The following is a 17,001-nucleotide window of genomic DNA, read 5'->3' on the forward strand; positions in this document are numbered from 1 at the left end:
CAGACTCAGCCGTTTTGTTTTTTGTTTTGAGACAGGGTCTGATGAAATAATCCTGGCTATCCTGGGACTCACTTTGTAGACCAGGCTGGTCTCTACAGAGATCTGCCTGCTTCCTCCCCACCCCCCCACACCCCCACCCTTGTGCTGGGATTACAGCCTTGCATCACCATGCTCAGTTCAGGCTCAGCTTCTAAACCTGGCATTTTGCACACAACATAAGTGAGACAGTTGTTAAGAGACAAAAGTTATCTAAAAGCTTAAAAACACACACTCAGCCAGGCGTGGTGGCGCACGCCTTTAATCCCAGCACTCGGGAGGCTGAGGCAGGCGGATTTCTGAGTTCTAGGCCAGCCTGGTCTACAAAGTCAGTTCCAGGACAGCCAGGGCTATACAGAGAAACCCTGTCTCGAAAAACCAAAAAAAAAAAAAAAGCTTGTTCCAAAATAGTTACAGTCACATTTTGGAATAGCTTGGGACATCTGCTTTGTTACAATTACTAGATGGATAAGGAGACTGGAGGAATAAGGAAGAGAAGGACTAATGTCCCCTCTGATGCCTTGTGTCTGCTTAGGTCACCCTAAAATAGGGAGTCTCCCTAATGCTGACTTTAATAAGACCTTCCTAAAGCTGGTCCAACTGGTGTTCAAGTCCTTGGACTGAAAAACAAGTTTATGAGCAGCAAGGTCACCTGACTCTGACTGTGTGAACACTGTTTATCCAGATGACAGTGGCCGACACAGCTTTGAAGAGAGCTGCGCAGACTCTGCTGTCCCTTTGAAGCTTCCTGACGCCTCTCCTTGTCTCAGTGCCATAAAAAGGAACCTCAACCTCAAAAACGAGGGAAGTCACAAACACCCCATGCTAGCAGGGGAAACCCCACTTGCCCTCTGAATTGTTAATGTAACCTTGTTAATTACAACCCGGATCTATGACTATCTAATTACAATACGGAAAAAAAAAAGTGCCCTCCGCTCTACCTACAATGTGTCCACTGCTCTCAAAGCCCACTCATTGTTCAGACCAGATCATGTCTCTAGTCAGAGGAGAGGTAGCCCGGATCCAAGTAGGTCAGCAGGCTAACCTCAGTCCCTGATACTAGTTCAGGAGCTTCAAACGCTGACAACGGGGAACATCAGTCCTATGTTGAGGAGGGAAAGGGATAGTAAAGAAGGCTTACCCATCTCTTCCTTTGCTGACAATCTTTACTTCAAAATAGTAAATACCACAGGCTGCTGGGATGGGGTGGGTGGCACGTACAGAGGCTGCATCTTTGTGATTTTTGCCATGACCTGATGTAAGAAGCCAAGGAAGGAATGTCAACACCAGAAAAACGCAAATGGAGGCCTCCTTTTTCTCTAGGCCATGGTAACTTCAACCCTCCCTGGCCAGAAGAAGTTCTTGTACTCTCTGAGGAATAATAAGACAACTGAGTAAACACTTAAGCCTCCCGCCTTTAGATCATCTCCACCCCAGACCAACAGTCCTGACAGAGATACTGTCCTCCACAACAAACAAAACAAGGGTAGATACAGGCAACAGAGGTATGTGAGAGAGACACTGAATACTGTTGTCCATCTCTCCAGAATCCAAACAGCCCAGCCTGGAGCCCAGGGGAAAGAAGTGGCAGAAATGGAAGTCACCAACAACAACTTTAGCACACTGCGCCTAGCCCAGTCCGGGATGACTGGCAGCCAGGCAGCCCATGCACTTACTGTGACAATGTTACCACCTCTTTTTGAAAACACGACTGAAACTAAGCCGTGATAAAGGGCCTAGCATAAGTTGGAGCCAGCTCAGGAAAGAAGGGTGGCCCTGAAGTGGAAGGTCCTGTCTAACACCAGTTTTGGACATTTAATGCAGTTGTCTCTAAGTCTAGTATTTAGGAACAGAGCAAAGGAAGCAGTGTAAACCCCGGCCTGGCCAACCCCTCTACTCTGGACGTTCCACTGGGCTAAGGCCCAACTCTCAGAAAACCCGGGCAAAGAAAGGGAAAATGGGCACAGATTCTCTGCAGACGCAGTAGACTTGTCTCCCAGCGGCCAGACCCGCTGATACCTTTGTAATGGACACGGAGGTTTCCCTGGGAGAGGCCGATGTAGTTGTACTTGTCCTTGGGGCTCCAGGAGCGCGGCAGCGGCGTCTCGTGCTGATTAACCGCAGGGTACAAACGCTGCAGGCGCCGACTCAGTTCCTGCTCTCCAGGTGACGGTAGCCCGCCCCCGGAGTCCCCACCGGAGGAGTCCCCAGCCTGCGGGTTCCCAGCTCCCGGGTCTGCTGTCGCCGCCGCCATCTTGGAGGGAGCTGCTATTGTGTCACTGGGGGCGGGGAGGAGTGCAACCAGAGTTGCCTTGCTCGGCCAATGGGCCGTGAGCATCCCAGGGTCGTAGGGAAACTGAGTCCGCGTCCCGGCAACCTTTCTTTGGACACTACTATAATTCGCCAGATTTAGACTACATATCCCACAATGCATAGCGCTGCAGAAGCCGGCCAACGCGGGTTCCTGGAGAACTTCGGAAGATGTAGTACATCACTGCTCACTCACAAGCCAGTACAACGAAGACTCCGAACCACTGAGAACTACCATTCCCGGCTGGCCAAGTGGCCAGACCTCGAAGCTCGCCTTCCTCGTCCACGGTCTCACTTTATTCTTCTGCCTCAGTTCTGTAGCTAATATCAAATTTGCTGTATTGACTGGTTCTCAGAATACCCCATCCACAGCTCCAGGTCTACCTTTACTGCTTGGCCTTTCTCCAGAGTGCTCACGGGGGCGGGGGGGGGGGGGGGGGGGGGGGGGGCTGGAGGCGTGGCGCAGCTGTGAGCCCGCCCTCAACGCAGAGGCTGCTGGGGTCTGGTCCCTATGACAACGGACTGTACACTACCGCAACGGCTCAAGCCTGCTTCTGCTCCAAAGTCATGGCCAACCTACAGGAACGTAAAAGTTTCTCCAAGTCAAGGTAGCACCTGGCCGGGCTGAGGGCGGGGAAGACTTGAATATTTCCAAAAAGAAAAATGACGCTGATCCCAATCGCTGCACTGTCTGTCCTTTGGGTAGGACTTCAGCGCCGCATAATCAGCGATACAGTTGTAATTGAATTGGGGCTGACTCGTCAGTCCAGTAAGAACATTACGAGCTGCCAAAAGTGCAGGTGTACTTTTTCATAGATAGATGATCTTAGCTAGACACTAAAAAAACGAAGTGCCTTATTATAATTATATGTGAAATTCTCACCACAACTCCTGTATATAAGAAGCATTCAATGTCTAATGAATGTTGTTTCCCCCCTGCTCATTCCCAGTAGTGGAAGAAGGGCGAGAGGTGACTTCATTCTCAACTCTAATCTTTCAAGGTCTGCTGCCTTGGTAGAAAAATGCTACAAAAGGACAGCCTGTTGTGCAGTGAGAGTTCCAGGACAGCCAGGGCTATATGGAGAGACCCATCTTAAAGTAAATGAATTAAAATAATAATAATAAGCCTGCAGAGGTTGCAAGGACAGAAAATACCAATGTTATGATTGTCCCTGGAGAAAAAAAAGTCTCCGAGAAACAGGCAGCAGGTTGAAGAAGACAGCTGTTTCCCATCAAAGGCATAATCCAGGAAAATTACTGTCTATGAAAAAATATGTAATAGGGCTGGGGCTGTAGCTAGAACATGCCAGGACCTGGTTTGATCCCCAGCAACACAGAGAATATGAAACAGACTCAGAATCTTCATTCATTAGGAAGGGAGCACAATGTAGTTTCTATGAGCTGAGTTTGATGGTTATGTGACATATTAATTCACAGTTCATGTAGTGACACACTGTTTCCCTTATAGAGATGCAGTGTGGGTTTTCTCCCTCAGACCTTAGAGAGGGTCAACAAGATGGACAGACCAGAGCTTAGCACAGTAGAATGTAAGCAGAACCTGATAAAAAAGACCTTAGAGTTTTATATTTCCTTGGAGAATGTTTCTCCTCCTATGTATGGGCTTTTCTCCCTTTGTTCTCATATCCCTGCATGCTACTTTAATGGGCTGTCTGTGAAGGTCATTCAATACTAGGAAATACTCCTGAGCACACATTGCCTGCAGCCATTTATAACACTGAGTTTTCACCACCATTGAGATATAAATGTAAATATTTTGCATTCCTCCTTGAGGGTTGGTGTTAAATCACTTTTTAAAAAATAGGAGTCTAGGCCGGGCAGTGGTGGCGTACACCTTTGAACCCAGCACTTGGGAGGCAGAGGCAGGCAGATTTCTGAGTTTGAGGCCACCCTGGTCTAAGGAGTGAGTTCCAAGACAGCCAGGACTATACAGAGAAACCCTCTCTTGAAAAACCAAAAAAAAAAAAAAAAAGAGTCTAGGGGGCTGGAGAGATGGCTCAGTGGTTAAGAGCATTGACTGCTCTTCCAGAGGTCCTGAGTTCAATTCCCAGCAACCCCGTGGTGGTTCACAACCATCTGTAATGAGATCTGATGCCCTCTTCTGGTGTGTCTGAAGACAGCTACAGTGTACTCATAAAATAAATATTTATTTATTTAAATAAATAAATGAAAATGGGAGCCTAGATGGGCCGTAGTGGCACATGCAGCACTTGGGAGGCAGGGGCACGTGAATCTCTGAATTCAAGGCCGGCTTGGTCTACATAGAGAAACCTGTCTTGAAAACACACACACACTCGTGCACACGCACACTTACACATGCACGCACCCGCACACACAAAAGCCTGAGAGATAATTCAGCAGGTTAAGGATCTCCTGATTCCCTTAATCTGATCTCTAGATCCCACATAGTAGAAGGACAAAAGTCATACCAACAAGTTGTCCTTTAATCTCCCCTGGACCCTGTGGCTCACACATTAATACTCACAGAAAGAAAAGAAGGAAGAAAGAGAGGAAAAAGAAAAATTGGGGCTTGAGGAGGCTGCAGAGATGACTCAGCAGGTAAGCTCTTTCAGAGGACCTGAGTTTGACTCCCAGTGTCCACATCAGGTGGTTCACAGTCACCTGTAATTCCAGCTACAGGGAGATCTGACATCTCTTGTGTCTGTGGACACCTGCACTCATGTACACACACACATAACAAAAAATTAAGCCAGGCAGTGGCGGCGCACGCCTTTGATCCCAGCACTTGGGAGGCAGAGGCAGATGGATTTCTGAGTTCAAGGCCAGCCTGGTCTACAGACAGAGTGAGTTCCAGGACAGCCAGGGATACAAAGAGAAACCCTGTCTTGAAAAACCATAAATAAATAAATAAATAAATAAATAAATAAATAAATAAATAAGATATTAGAGTCTAGAGAGATGACTCAGTGGTTAAGAGCACTGGCTGGCTGCTCTTCTAAAAAATCTGAGTGAGATTCCCAACACCTACAAGGCAGCTCACAGCTCTCTTGACCTTGGTTCCAAGAGATCCAATGTTCTCTTCTGCCCTCCTGGGGAAGTATTCATACACACAAAATAATAAAAATAAAATTTATAATGAGAAAAGTAGTTAGGGGCTAGGGAAATGGCTCAGCGGTTAAGAACACTGACTGTTCTTCCAGAGGTCTTAAGTTCAATTCCCAGGAACCACATGGTGACTCACAACCATCTGTAATGGGCAGCTGATGCCCCTCTTTTTTTTTTGGTTTTTCAAGACAGGGTTTCTCTGTGTAGCCCTGGCTGTCCTGGAACTCACTTTGTAGACCAGGCTGGCCTCGAACTCAGAAATNGCCACCACGCCCGGCTCTGATGCCCTCTTCTGGTGTGTCTAAAGACAGTGACTGTGTGCTCACATACATAAAATAAATAAATAATTCGTTAAAAAGAAAAGTAGTTAGAAATTAAAAATAAACCAATTAAGTACCTGTTTTAGGGTTTTACTGCTGTGAACAGACACCATGACCAAGGCAAGTTTTTTTTTTTTTTCTTGCCTCAAGTTTATTTGTAAAAACAGCATAGGACACTGATTATCTGCAAATAGTGTGTAGGTAGGTGTGTCACAGCAATCCATCTGTCTTCACATTGGCAGGAGCCTTTTCTAAGGCAACTCTTATAAAGTACAACATATATTTGGGGCTGGCCTACAGGTTCAAAGGTTCAATCCATTATCAAGGTGGGAGCATGGCAGCATCCTGAAATGTATGGTACAGGCCGAGCTGAGAGTTCTTCTTCATCTGAAGGCTGATAGTGGAAGACTGACTTCCAGGCATTGAGGCATAGCCGTTTCTGCTGGTAATTCCAGTGCTCAGAAAGCAAAGGGAGGGAGATGGGTTGACCAGGTCAACCCGGTCTCCGATTTTCAAGGTAGACTAGGATACTTAGTGAGAACCATGTCAAAATCAAGTTAAATAAATGAATGATTTTTTTTAAAGATAGTGACTGATCTTTTTTTTTTTTTAAGATTTTATTTATTTATCTATTATATGTAAGTACACTGTAGCTGTCTTCAGACACTCAGAAGAGGGCGCCAGATCTCGTTACGGATGGTTGTGAGCCACCATGTGGTTGCTAGGATTTGAACTCTGGACCTTCGGAAGAGCAGTCGGGTGCTCTTACCCACTGAGCCATCTCACCAGCCCTAGTGACTGATCTTGAGAAAAGAGTATTAAGAACCCAATGAGCAGGTTAAGTACTACCTTCTTGTTGCTCTCCAATGTGTGACTTTTAAAAACAACAACAACAATCAGTATTGGAGACCCAACCTGAATCACATGCCCATTAGGCAAGTCCTCTGCCATTGACATATATGCCCAGTTCCTCTAGTTTGGTTCCTCTAGTTTGTTTGTTTTGAGAGAGGATTTCACTATGTATCCGTTTAGCTTGGAACTCACTATGTGGACCATGCTGGCCACAAAGAAAAATGTACCTGTCTCTGACTCCCAAGTGCTGGGATTGAAGGTTTGCGCCTAGCCCAACTCCCTTTCTGCCTTCTATCAACAGAAGATGTTAGCAAGGTACCCAGGATGGCCTTAAACTTGCAATCCTCCTACCTCATCCTCCTAAGCAGCCAGGATTACAGGACTACTAGTCCATGACAGTCACAAACACATACATACACATCAGGTGACACCTGTCCTTCTCTATAAGTTGCTTGTCCACTTGCTTGGTTCACGTTTGTGCAATGTTAAGTGGCACTAGAAGACTAGGGTTTGGGGTCTCACTGCCCCATTTGAGTGGCCTGAGGAATTCTGCAGAACAGAGTTTCCCAACTGGGTTCACATGTTGAGTAATACTAGCCTTACTTTTTATTTGTTTTTTATTTTCTTTACGCTTTTGGAAACAAGGTTTCTCCTTGTAGCTCTGGTTGTCCTGGAATTCTCTCTGTAGACCAGGCTGGCCTAGAACTCAGAGATCTACCTGCCTCTGCATCCAGAGTGCTGTAGTCTTCAGACACACCAGAATAGGGCATGAGATCTCATAACAGGTGGCTGTGAGACACCATGTTGTTGTTGAATGCAGAACCTTCGGAAGAGCAGACAGTGCTCTTACCTGCTGAGCCATCTTGCCAGCCTTAGTCTCACTTTTTTTTATAAGCAAAGAAAATGGGGCTGGTGAGATGGCTCAGCGGGTAAGAGCACCCGACTGCTCTTCCGAAGGTCCAAAGTTCAAATCCCAGCAACCACATGGTGGCTCACAACCATCTGTAATGAGATCTGACTCCCTCTTCTGGAGTGTCTGAAGACAGCTACAGTGTACTTATATATAATAAAAATAAATAAATCTTAAAAAAAAAAAAAGAAAATGAGGTACAGCAACATACTTAAAGTCACTAGCAAGCAACACCAGTGACCACACATGTACACAAGTCTATCAATAGCAGCATACCCTTACCCCACAGGTCACTGAATTACCTCTTTTGTTTCTTCCATTTGGGTCACACTGGCCATATGTATGTAGCCCTCTCTGTTGTTCCTTGAATGCCTTTCTACCTTGAGTAAGCCCCTTCCCAAGAGGCTTGACTTTCAAGTTTGAGATCTCTTCAGGATCTATTTTTCTCCTACTCTGCTATCATAATTAATACCTGTACAAGCCCAGGCAGTGGTACTTGGGAGGCAGAGGCAGATGGATTTCTGAGTTCAAGGCCAGCCTGGTCTACAGGGTGAGTTCCAGGACAGCCAGAGCTATACAACGAAACACTGTCTTGAAAAAACAAACAAAACCAAAAACAAACAAAAATTAGCACCCACACAACTCATTTTAGTCTTTGTAGTCTTTTGTTTATCTCACTTTTTGTTTTTGTTTTTTGTTTTATGTTTGTTTGTTTTGAGACAGAGTTACTCTGTAGACTAGAATGGCCTTGAACTCACAGAGATCCACCTTTCCTCTGCCTCTCAAGAGCTAGCATTAAAGGCCACTACCACCTGCTGCTTAACTCACTCATATTTAACCTTTACAAAACTAGTGGGAGAAGAATAAGAATTGTCTATTTCTTTAAGAGAAAACTGCTAAAGAAGGTTAAATGATTTGCTCAAACCTGATCCTTTTGAAACCCCAGATACCAGGCCCCCAGACTCTTTCAAGCCATTAAACAATGCCCTCTTTTGGACTGTGCCAGTACCTGTCCACATAAGCAAAGTGCACAGACTCACAAGCAGACACACACAGAGACAGAGAGAGATTTAAAGGGAAGAGAGAGCCATGCCCTATGGATCTGGGAAGGGTCAGAGGACGGAAGGATCTCCTCTTTGTGGGCTCTGTCACCCACCACAGCTTCTTTTCTATGCAGAATAAGTATACAAGCCTCAGGAGGGACTCCGGAAGCCAAGGGCATTGAGAAACGCAAGCTTTCTCAGAAACGAAGGACACTGGTTAGTGATGCTCTTCTTTTGGAACCCCACACGTCACCCTCTACAACCTGTCTGTTCCACCTACAACCAAAAAGCATAACCTAGCAGACTAGCTTCTTCCCAGTCAGAGAAATGTGGCTCCCTCCCAGAAGCCAAGTTCCCCATGCTCTGGAGGAGGAGATGAGGGAGGCTCATCCTTCCCACTTATCTGAAAGTGGCCTGGCCCAAGCTGTTCTAGGCAGAAAAGACTCAGCCCCTTCCCTCTGCACCCTTCACTTTGCAACTCACCCTTTGGGAATGGACTTCATTTCATCAGCAGCCTGCTGTGTGTACCAGACACTGTCTGCTGTGACCTGAACCTTTTGTCTTTATGGTTTTAGGTCTAGTATAGTACTTGAATTCTGTAAATACTTATGAACAAGCATGTAAAGACACAGTACAGAGTATTTCTCTGTTGCGTTTGGTTCTGAATTCCAGATTCCTGTGTTTTACATTTTTTGTATAGACCAAGCACAGTGGCTCACACCTGTAACCCTGGCACTTGGAAGGCTAAGGAAAATTGCTGTAAGTTCAAAGCCCATCTGGAACTTCATAGTAAGCTCTAAGCCAGCCTGGGCTACATGAGAGAGACCCTTTCTTTAAAAAGTATTTGTATAAAAATAAGTGTGGTCAGCTAAGAATGGTGGCATACACTTAGAATTCCAGCACTCGGGAGGCTGGGACCTGAAGCTTTTAAGTTCATGGCCAACTTGGGCTACATAGAAAAATCCCACTCAAAACCCTTTCTCTTTGCCTCTTCCCTTCCCAAAAGGGAAAACTGCCTTATTACCTAACTAAGTATTTTAGCTTTGTTTTGGATTTTCTTTTTCAATGTCTTGGATCAAACACATGCTATGAAAGTCCTTTCCACTGAGCCCGCCTCGTTCCTCTTTGGAGCTCTTGTTAATCTGACATGGGGTTGTTGTCATTCAGACAACAAGTAACCATTGTTCAGATCTCAGAGGAAATGTCTTCTTTGAAGGGGCTAGAGTGGATACCACAGTGGCTAATAGCACTTGCTACTCTTGACCAGGGTCCTGTTCCTAACTCTGGAAACTCCAGTTCTGGAAGAGCTGATGCCTTCTTCTGACGGCTGCAGACTTCAAGCATGTATGTGGTGTATTTACATACAGGCAAAATGTTCATATACATAAAGTAAACACAATTTTAAAAATTAAATATATAAGGGGAGGCTGCGATAAGGACGTAAAGTGAATAAATTAATAAATGACAAAATTATATATTACACAAACATATATATATATATGTGTATATATATATATATATATATACACACACGCACACACATAAAAGCGCAGTTTAAGGCTCTAGTTAACAATGGGACACTGTGGGTGCTGTGCTGCTTTCATTGTGTGACTGTGTTCATTTGGGAACATATAGGCCATATATGTTATGAAGCTGGGAACTGCCAGGCCCCCTGTGTAAGGAGAAGGAGGCAAATATGGACTCTCTAGAGAACACGTTCAGCCACGTTCCTGTAAGGCGACCTCCAGTTCCATTCTGGCCTCAGCAAGCTTTCTGATCTGATGCCCAACTCAGTGTAGACCTGCAGTCCAAGCACTTCCCCCCCCTCCCCGCCCCTTCGGTGTCACCAACTACCAGAAAGGAGCTGTTCCTCCCGCCATCTCCCGGAAGTGGGGCACCCTCCAGTTTTTACCTGCAGGGGGAAGCAAAGAGCAGGGAACTCAGAGGAACATCGTTAGCATTCTAACAGCCCTTGGGCAGACGCTAACACCCCTGCCCTCCCCTCCCCGCTCCCTCTACCCCCACCCCCACCCCCAAAGAAGCAGCCACTTCCACGGAGTACAGCGTTTTCATTCGCCTGAGCAAATCAAAGTAAGGTGTCCACCTTTTCTCCACCTGAAAAGCAGATTTCCTCCCCTTTTGGAAACCTGAAACACTTTCCAAACTCAAAATTGAGCCCAGGTGTCTCCACTTCTGTTGTTTGAGACAGTCTGACACAGTGGTCTCACACTCATGCTCTTTCTGCTTCCACTCTTAAACAGGATGCTGGGATTACAGGCCACTCGGGACAACTATGCAAAAAGGTGGTTTGTTGGGATAGACTGGCCCACCAATCAGCAGTTCTGCTTTGGCACACCATTTTACAGCTGTGAGCCACCACACTTAGAAAGTCATTTCTTTGCTTGCTTGCTTCATTCACTCCCTGCCACACACACACACACCCGCCTGAATGGTTTCCCTTAGGTTTTGTTGTTGTTGTTGTTTGTTTGTTGTTGTTGTTGTTTTTGGTTTTTTCGAGACAGGGTTTCTCTGTGTTGCTCTGGCTGTCCTGGAACTCACTCTGTAGACCAGGCTGGCCTGGAACTCAGAAATCCGCCTGCCTCTGCCTCCCAAGTGCTGGGATTAAAGGCATGTGCCACCACTGCCTGGCCTCCCTTAGTTTATTTTTTAGTTAAAAAAACAAACAGACAGGGGTTGGAGAAATGGCTCAGCGGTTAAGAGCGCTGACTGCTCTTCTGAAGGGTGGCTCACAACCATCTATAATGAGATCTGAAGTCCTCTTCTGGTGTGTCTGAAGACAGCTACAGTGTACTTACATATAACAATAAATAAACCTTAAAAGACAAAAACAAAAATCACTTGTTTTCAGATAGTTTTTCCCTTTGAGACAGGTCTCTATGTAGCCCGGGCTGTCTTAGAACTAGATATTGTAGCCTGGCCTAGAAGTCAGAGATCCACCTGACTCTTCCTGCCACCAGGCTGGCCTTTTTTATTTTTTTATTTTTTTGAATCAGGATCCAGGCTGCCCTAGAAACCCACTGCCTAGTGGAATATAATCATGCACTTCTGATGCTTCTATTGCCACAACCAGAACACAGATTACAAACAGAGTGTTATGATTATGGGATTATAGGCAAATACCCACAGGACACAGTGCTAGGGACAGAACCCAGGACTTGATGCATGCTATATGAGATGATGATGATGAAGATGATGATGTACTGTTCTTTTTTTTTTTTTTTCAAGATAGGATCTCTCTATATAGCTCTGGGTATTCAGGAACTCATGATGTAGACCAGGCTAGCCTTGAATTTAGAGATTCCCTGCCTCTGCCAGAGTGCTGGAATTAAAGGTGTGTGTCACCACCACCCAGTTTATTGCATTTTTTTCTATGCATATTTAATGAAAAGATTTTTTTTTTTTGTTTTTGTTTTTGTTTCTCAAGACAGGGTTTCTCTGTGTAGCCCTGGCTGTCCTGGAACTCACTCTGTAGACCAGGCTGGCCTCGAACTCAGAAATCCGCCTGCCTCTGCCTCCCGAGTGCTGGGATTAAAGGCATGCGCCACCACGCCTGGCTGAAAAGATTTTTTTTAAAAAGCCATACATACCACTTGGTACCACATGCATCCGATAATGGGTCAAACCCCATTCACCAGGGGACCCTCACCTCCTTCTTCCTCCCGAAAGGATGCACCCCAATCTCCTTGCATGCTCCATTTACTACATCTCTGTAGTCCTGCCTGTCTCATCCATCTAGGCATTAGCCTGACTTACCCTCCTTTCCTATTTCTTTCTGCTTTTGGCATGTTGTACAGTGCCAAAAGGAAGGGATTGGGGCTCTCCAGTATTCAGATTTGTTTGTCATAACAGGCATTTGGTGTTTCCTGACAATATAGAAGAGTAGAACTTGGGCTGGCGAGATGGCTCAGTGGTTAAGAGAGCCGAGTTCAAATCCCAGCAACCACATGGTGGCTCACAACCATCCGTAATGAAATCTGATGCCCTCTTCTGGAGTATCTGAGGACAGCTACAGTGTACTTACATATAATAAATAAATAAATCTTAAAAAAAAAAAGAAGAGTAGAACTTGCATTTACTGGGTTCCTAGCAGGCACTACGCAGTTTTTCTCCCGACATCCTTGACTCATACGTTGGTATGCTGACTGCTGTTATCCCTACTTTACAGATGAAAAGTCTGAGGCTCAGAGACTTTAAACTGTGGTCTCGCTGCTAATAAGGAAGATGTGAGATTTAATCCTAACCATCTATAACTAAAAGACCACAGTCTTAACTATGGACCATATTAATGATGTCTGTATAGCTGGGTATACTGGCATATCCCTGTGATCTCAGCATATAGGAACTGGAGGCAAGGTCTCAAGTGTAAGGCCACCATGGGCCATGTAGCAAGATTGTGTGTGTGTGGATGCAGAAGAATATTAGAAGAGGAAGAGGCTGTGGATACAGCTCAGAAGGACAGTGTTTACCTAACATGTGTAAGGTGGTCCTGGGTTCAATTTTCAACAATACTAAAAAAGGGAAGGGTGGACTAATGTTGCCATAGTAACCCCAGCTGTCTCTCCCCCTTAAGCCCTTGCAGTTATCCATGGATGGCCACCTGTCACCATGGCCTACATACACCAGTGGCCAGACGATTCTATATAATCGAAAGCCCTGTTCAGATGACAGCCGGAATCGAGCCAAGTAAGCAAGGGCCAGCCTAGTGGGGGATGGGCTGATCTAGGCTAGGTATTGTTCCAGGACATAGAACTTAGTGAAGTTTGCAGCCCCAGACCAAGAGTGCAAAGACCCATGGGTGCTAGTGACATCTCAGCCCACCATCCTCTGCAGTACCTGCCAGCAGCAGTCCATGAACATCTCCAAGCCCAAGTACCTGGAGCAACTAGAGAACTACCTGCGCAAGGAACTCCTCCTGCTGGACCTGAGCACGGATTCTGCACAGGAACTGAGGCTGCAGGTCAGAGCCCACAGACCAAACATGTCAAGGGTGAAAAGAAACCTCATGCATCCGAACTGAATAGCAGACCTTCACAGGGAAGTGGTCCTCCATCTTGCGACTATTCCTCTTTGAAAAGAGGCAAGTCCCTTGACCTCTGGCCTGGTGGCAACAATGAGACACTTAAGGAACTAGCTCAGAAACAAAGAGAATGGTCAGTCTAGATGCCGTCCAGACTCTGGTACACATTAGAGAGGGAATCAGAAATGACAGAAAAGGAGTGTCAGACTTCTGACCTAGACAGGCCTGAAGCATTTACTGAAGGCTGACCCACGAGCCAGGCTCTGGGCACACTCTTATACCAGCAGGAGCTTGAGGGCATCCCACCAGGAAGTGGTGGAGCTGGGATCCCAAATCAAGGCTGGTTTCAGAGCCTGTGTTCATTCCAGTCGGGAACAGTGCTTCTGAGGGATGAGAGATGGCTCAGTTGCTGAAAAGTCTACTGCACAAGTGTGAGGGCCTGAGTCTGGATTCCCAGAACTCACCTAGTTATAAAGCCTGGCCCAGCCACATTTGTAACTCTAGTACTTGGGGGCTGCCTGTGAGAGCCAGGCAGATTCCTGAAGTTTATTGGCCAGATAGCCTTGCCAACTGGTGAACTTCAGGTTCAGTGAGTGAGTGAGTGAGTGAGTGACCTTCTTTCAAAGAAGACACCTAAGGTAGACGTCTATGAACCACAGCACAACACATACCTACGCACAATCACTCTAAGCTAAGTTTGAAAGGAGAAGTCTCTCTTTCACATTGAGTTCAGAACAGGAAGCTAGAATCTTCAATGTCCCATTGGTCTTTGATATAGACAGGGGCTACAGGTGAGAGTCTAATAGATACAGAATCTGGTAGGCAAGAAGTTGACTGCCTGGGCAGCCAGAGTCAACGTGGGCAGAATGGCATATTTGCCCCACACTGGTGAGTGGCTGAGCCTCAGAGTTGGCACCAAGCAAGGCCTCATACCTGTCTGTCCTCTCCATAGTACTAAAGACTTGGGTGTTACTTGGCCAGACACCGGTTACTAGCAGTTGCACATGGAAACAGTGGGGGTTATGGGTCAGGCAATGATAGGTTCTTTCTTTCTTTCTTTCTTTCTTTACTGTTGATGTCAGCCTTACAGGGAGATCTTTGAGTTCTTCATAGAGGATTTCAAGACATACAAGCCATTGTTATCCTCCATCAAGAATGCGTACGAGGTGATGCTAGGTAAGGGCTCCTTGCTGGGCTCCGCCTGGAATGAGCAGACTGTTGGGACTTTTGGATTCTCTACTACCAACTGATCTTTCTGGTCATGCTTTGCTTTGCCTCAAGCCCTTCTACCCTTTAGGAGGATGGTGAGGCAATCTGTAGTAAACAGAAGGAATCTGAGGAGGGCAGGTCCTTCTGGGAAGGAAGGAGGCTCCCTCGCCTGCTCAGGACCTGCTAAGCAGCCAGAGGACTGAAGGCTTGGGATGATTGGTTCCTAAACCTCTCTGTGGAAGAGATCTTGACCCTGACCAGGACTCAGCCCCTGGATTGTTTTTTCTTTTCCATGGCTGGATACTGAACCTAGTGTCTCATATATAATAAACAAGCACTCTATCCACAGCTGCTGCCTTCCTTTAAACACAAGTGTGTGAGGCCGGGCAGTGGGATTACATGCCTGTAATCCCAGCAGTTGGGAGGCAGAGGCAGGCGGATTCCTGAGTTCGAGGCCAGCCTGGTCTACAGAGTGAGTTCCAGTACAGCCAGGACTGCACAGAGAACTCCTGTCTCGAAAAACCAAAATCAAACAAACAATAATAATAACAACAAGTGTGTGGAGAGAGCGGAGGGACACTGGAGAGATGGCTCTTCAGAGAAGGACTGGCTGTCTTCCAGAAGACCCGGGTTCAGCAGCACCGACATGTTAGTCAGCAATCATCTATAACTCCATTTCCAGGAGAACCGACCTCCTGTTCTGGTCTCTGCAGGCACCAGGCATACATGGCTTTCACAGACATGCACATTAGGCAAAAATCCATGTACACCAATGACCTGTGCAACCAAGGATCTGTGACTCCTGGCCGTTTGCTCTGTGACCTCCCTAAAGGGCTTTTCTACGTGTCTGTCTTGTGTTTTGTTTTGAGACAGGGTTTTTTTGTTGTTTTTTTGTTTGTTTTGGTTTTTCGAGACAGGGTTTCTCTGTATAGCCCTGGCTATCCTGGGACTCACTTTGTAGACCAGGCTGGCCTCAGAAATCAGCCTGCCTCTGCCTCCTGAGTGCTGGGCTCAAAGGCGTGAGCCACCACGCCTGGCTGAGACAGGGCCTTTATATGTATTCCTGGCTGTCCAGAAACTTGCTTTGTAAACCAGGCTGGCCTCAAATTCAGAGACCTGCCTCTGTGAAGGCATGTACCATCACACCTGGCCCACCTGTCTTTGCTTAGCCCACCAAAAGGAGAAAATCCGGTCCCTGGAGCCCCTGAAGGCCAAGATTGTCACCATGAACGAGGACTGCAGTGAGAGGGTCCTGGCCATGAGGGCTGAGGAGAGGTACGAAATCTCTGTGCTCAAGAAAGAGAAGATGAATTTGCTAAAACTAATTGACAAAAAGAACGAAGAGAAGATCTCACTGCAGAGCGAGGTAAATGAATGTGGGAGAGCTGACAACGTCCACATGTTCCTCTCTTACCTGTAGCCTGGGTGTGGTGATGCATACTGAGACAACCCCAAACCCTTCTGCCTGGACTGGAGGAGTTATCACATTCCCAAGAGCCCCCCACTGTCTTCTCTCTGCCCCGCTCAGTGTAGACTCCAAGGTGGCTCCAGGCACCAGCAAACTCTTCATGGACTGAAGTACTGACATCTTGCTAGGTACTCAGGCATGATCAATCGCTTTTGTTTTCTTAAGCTGAGGCAACTGCCAAGCACTTGTCACACCCCTGGAGTGACTAGCTGCCAACCAGGACTCCAGGAGTCACTTGTGTATGCAGCTCTATCTCCCACTCCCACTCCCCAGGTAGCTAAACTGAGGAGGAGCCTGGCTGAGGAATATCTGCGTTATCTTACCGAACGAGATGCCCGAAAAATTCTGATCGGGGACCTGAATGAACTGAGGTACCAGCAAGAAGACATGTCACTAGCCCAGAACCCAGGTAATCCAAGCTAGGTTTCTCTTCTAAGGTACTGAAGTCTGTCACCATTTACACTGCTCACTCAACATCCCTAGTATCTTATTATCCTGTGTCCTTACATGGTAGGGGATGCCTGGGCCACTAGCGGGGGGCTGTGGATCTTTTGTGCTAGACTGAGAAACAGAGTAACGTAGGAAACATAACACTGTTGGAACTGAGACTCTGGGCAGGAGAAAGCCAAGTAGGGGTTCTCGACTGAAGCCTGAACCCTTAGGGTGGTGATGATGCTGTAGACTCAGCAAATCCCAAGCAGAGAAGGCATGCTACTTTTTTTTTTTTTTTT

General features: G+C 46.5%; 2 protein-coding genes across 5 annotated transcripts in view; one reads left to right on the plus strand and one right to left on the minus strand.

The window, feature by feature from the left end:
• Ranbp10 (RAN binding protein 10) overlaps positions 1-2,715 on the minus strand; it is a 66,417-nt gene extending 63,702 nt beyond the window's left edge. The window contains exons 1-2 of the mRNA XM_021169300.2: positions 2,056-2,715; positions 1,178-1,289 (exon numbers count right to left, since the gene is read on the minus strand). Coding sequence (XP_021024959.1) covers positions 1,178-1,289; positions 2,056-2,470 — 527 coding nt within the window. The 5' untranslated portion in view covers positions 2,471-2,715. The remainder of the gene's footprint in view (positions 1-1,177; positions 1,290-2,055) is intronic.
• Positions 2,716-2,849: 134 nt separating this feature from the next.
• Tsnaxip1 (translin associated factor X interacting protein 1) overlaps positions 2,850-17,001 on the plus strand; it is a 17,506-nt gene continuing 3,354 nt past the window's right edge. For 2 of the 4 annotated variants that reach the window (XM_021170500.1, XM_021170499.2), the window contains exons 1-7: positions 2,850-2,954; positions 8,690-8,771; positions 13,147-13,259; positions 13,407-13,533; positions 14,676-14,769; positions 15,972-16,168; positions 16,544-16,679. In XM_021170500.1, coding sequence (XP_021026159.1) covers positions 2,914-2,954; positions 8,690-8,771; positions 13,147-13,259; positions 13,407-13,533; positions 14,676-14,769; positions 15,972-16,168; positions 16,544-16,679 — 790 coding nt within the window. In that variant the 5' untranslated portion in view covers positions 2,850-2,913. Of the gene's footprint in view, positions 2,955-8,689; positions 8,772-9,260; positions 9,315-13,146; positions 13,260-13,406; positions 13,534-14,675; positions 14,770-15,971; positions 16,169-16,543; positions 16,680-17,001 lie in introns of those variants that run through there. The other 2 variants (XM_021170501.2, XM_021170502.2) reach the window with 2 other exon arrangements.

Source organism: Mus caroli, chromosome 8 (assembly GCF_900094665.2).
Source record: "Mus caroli chromosome 8, CAROLI_EIJ_v1.1, whole genome shotgun sequence".
Taxonomy (NCBI): domain Eukaryota; kingdom Metazoa; phylum Chordata; class Mammalia; order Rodentia; family Muridae; genus Mus; species Mus caroli.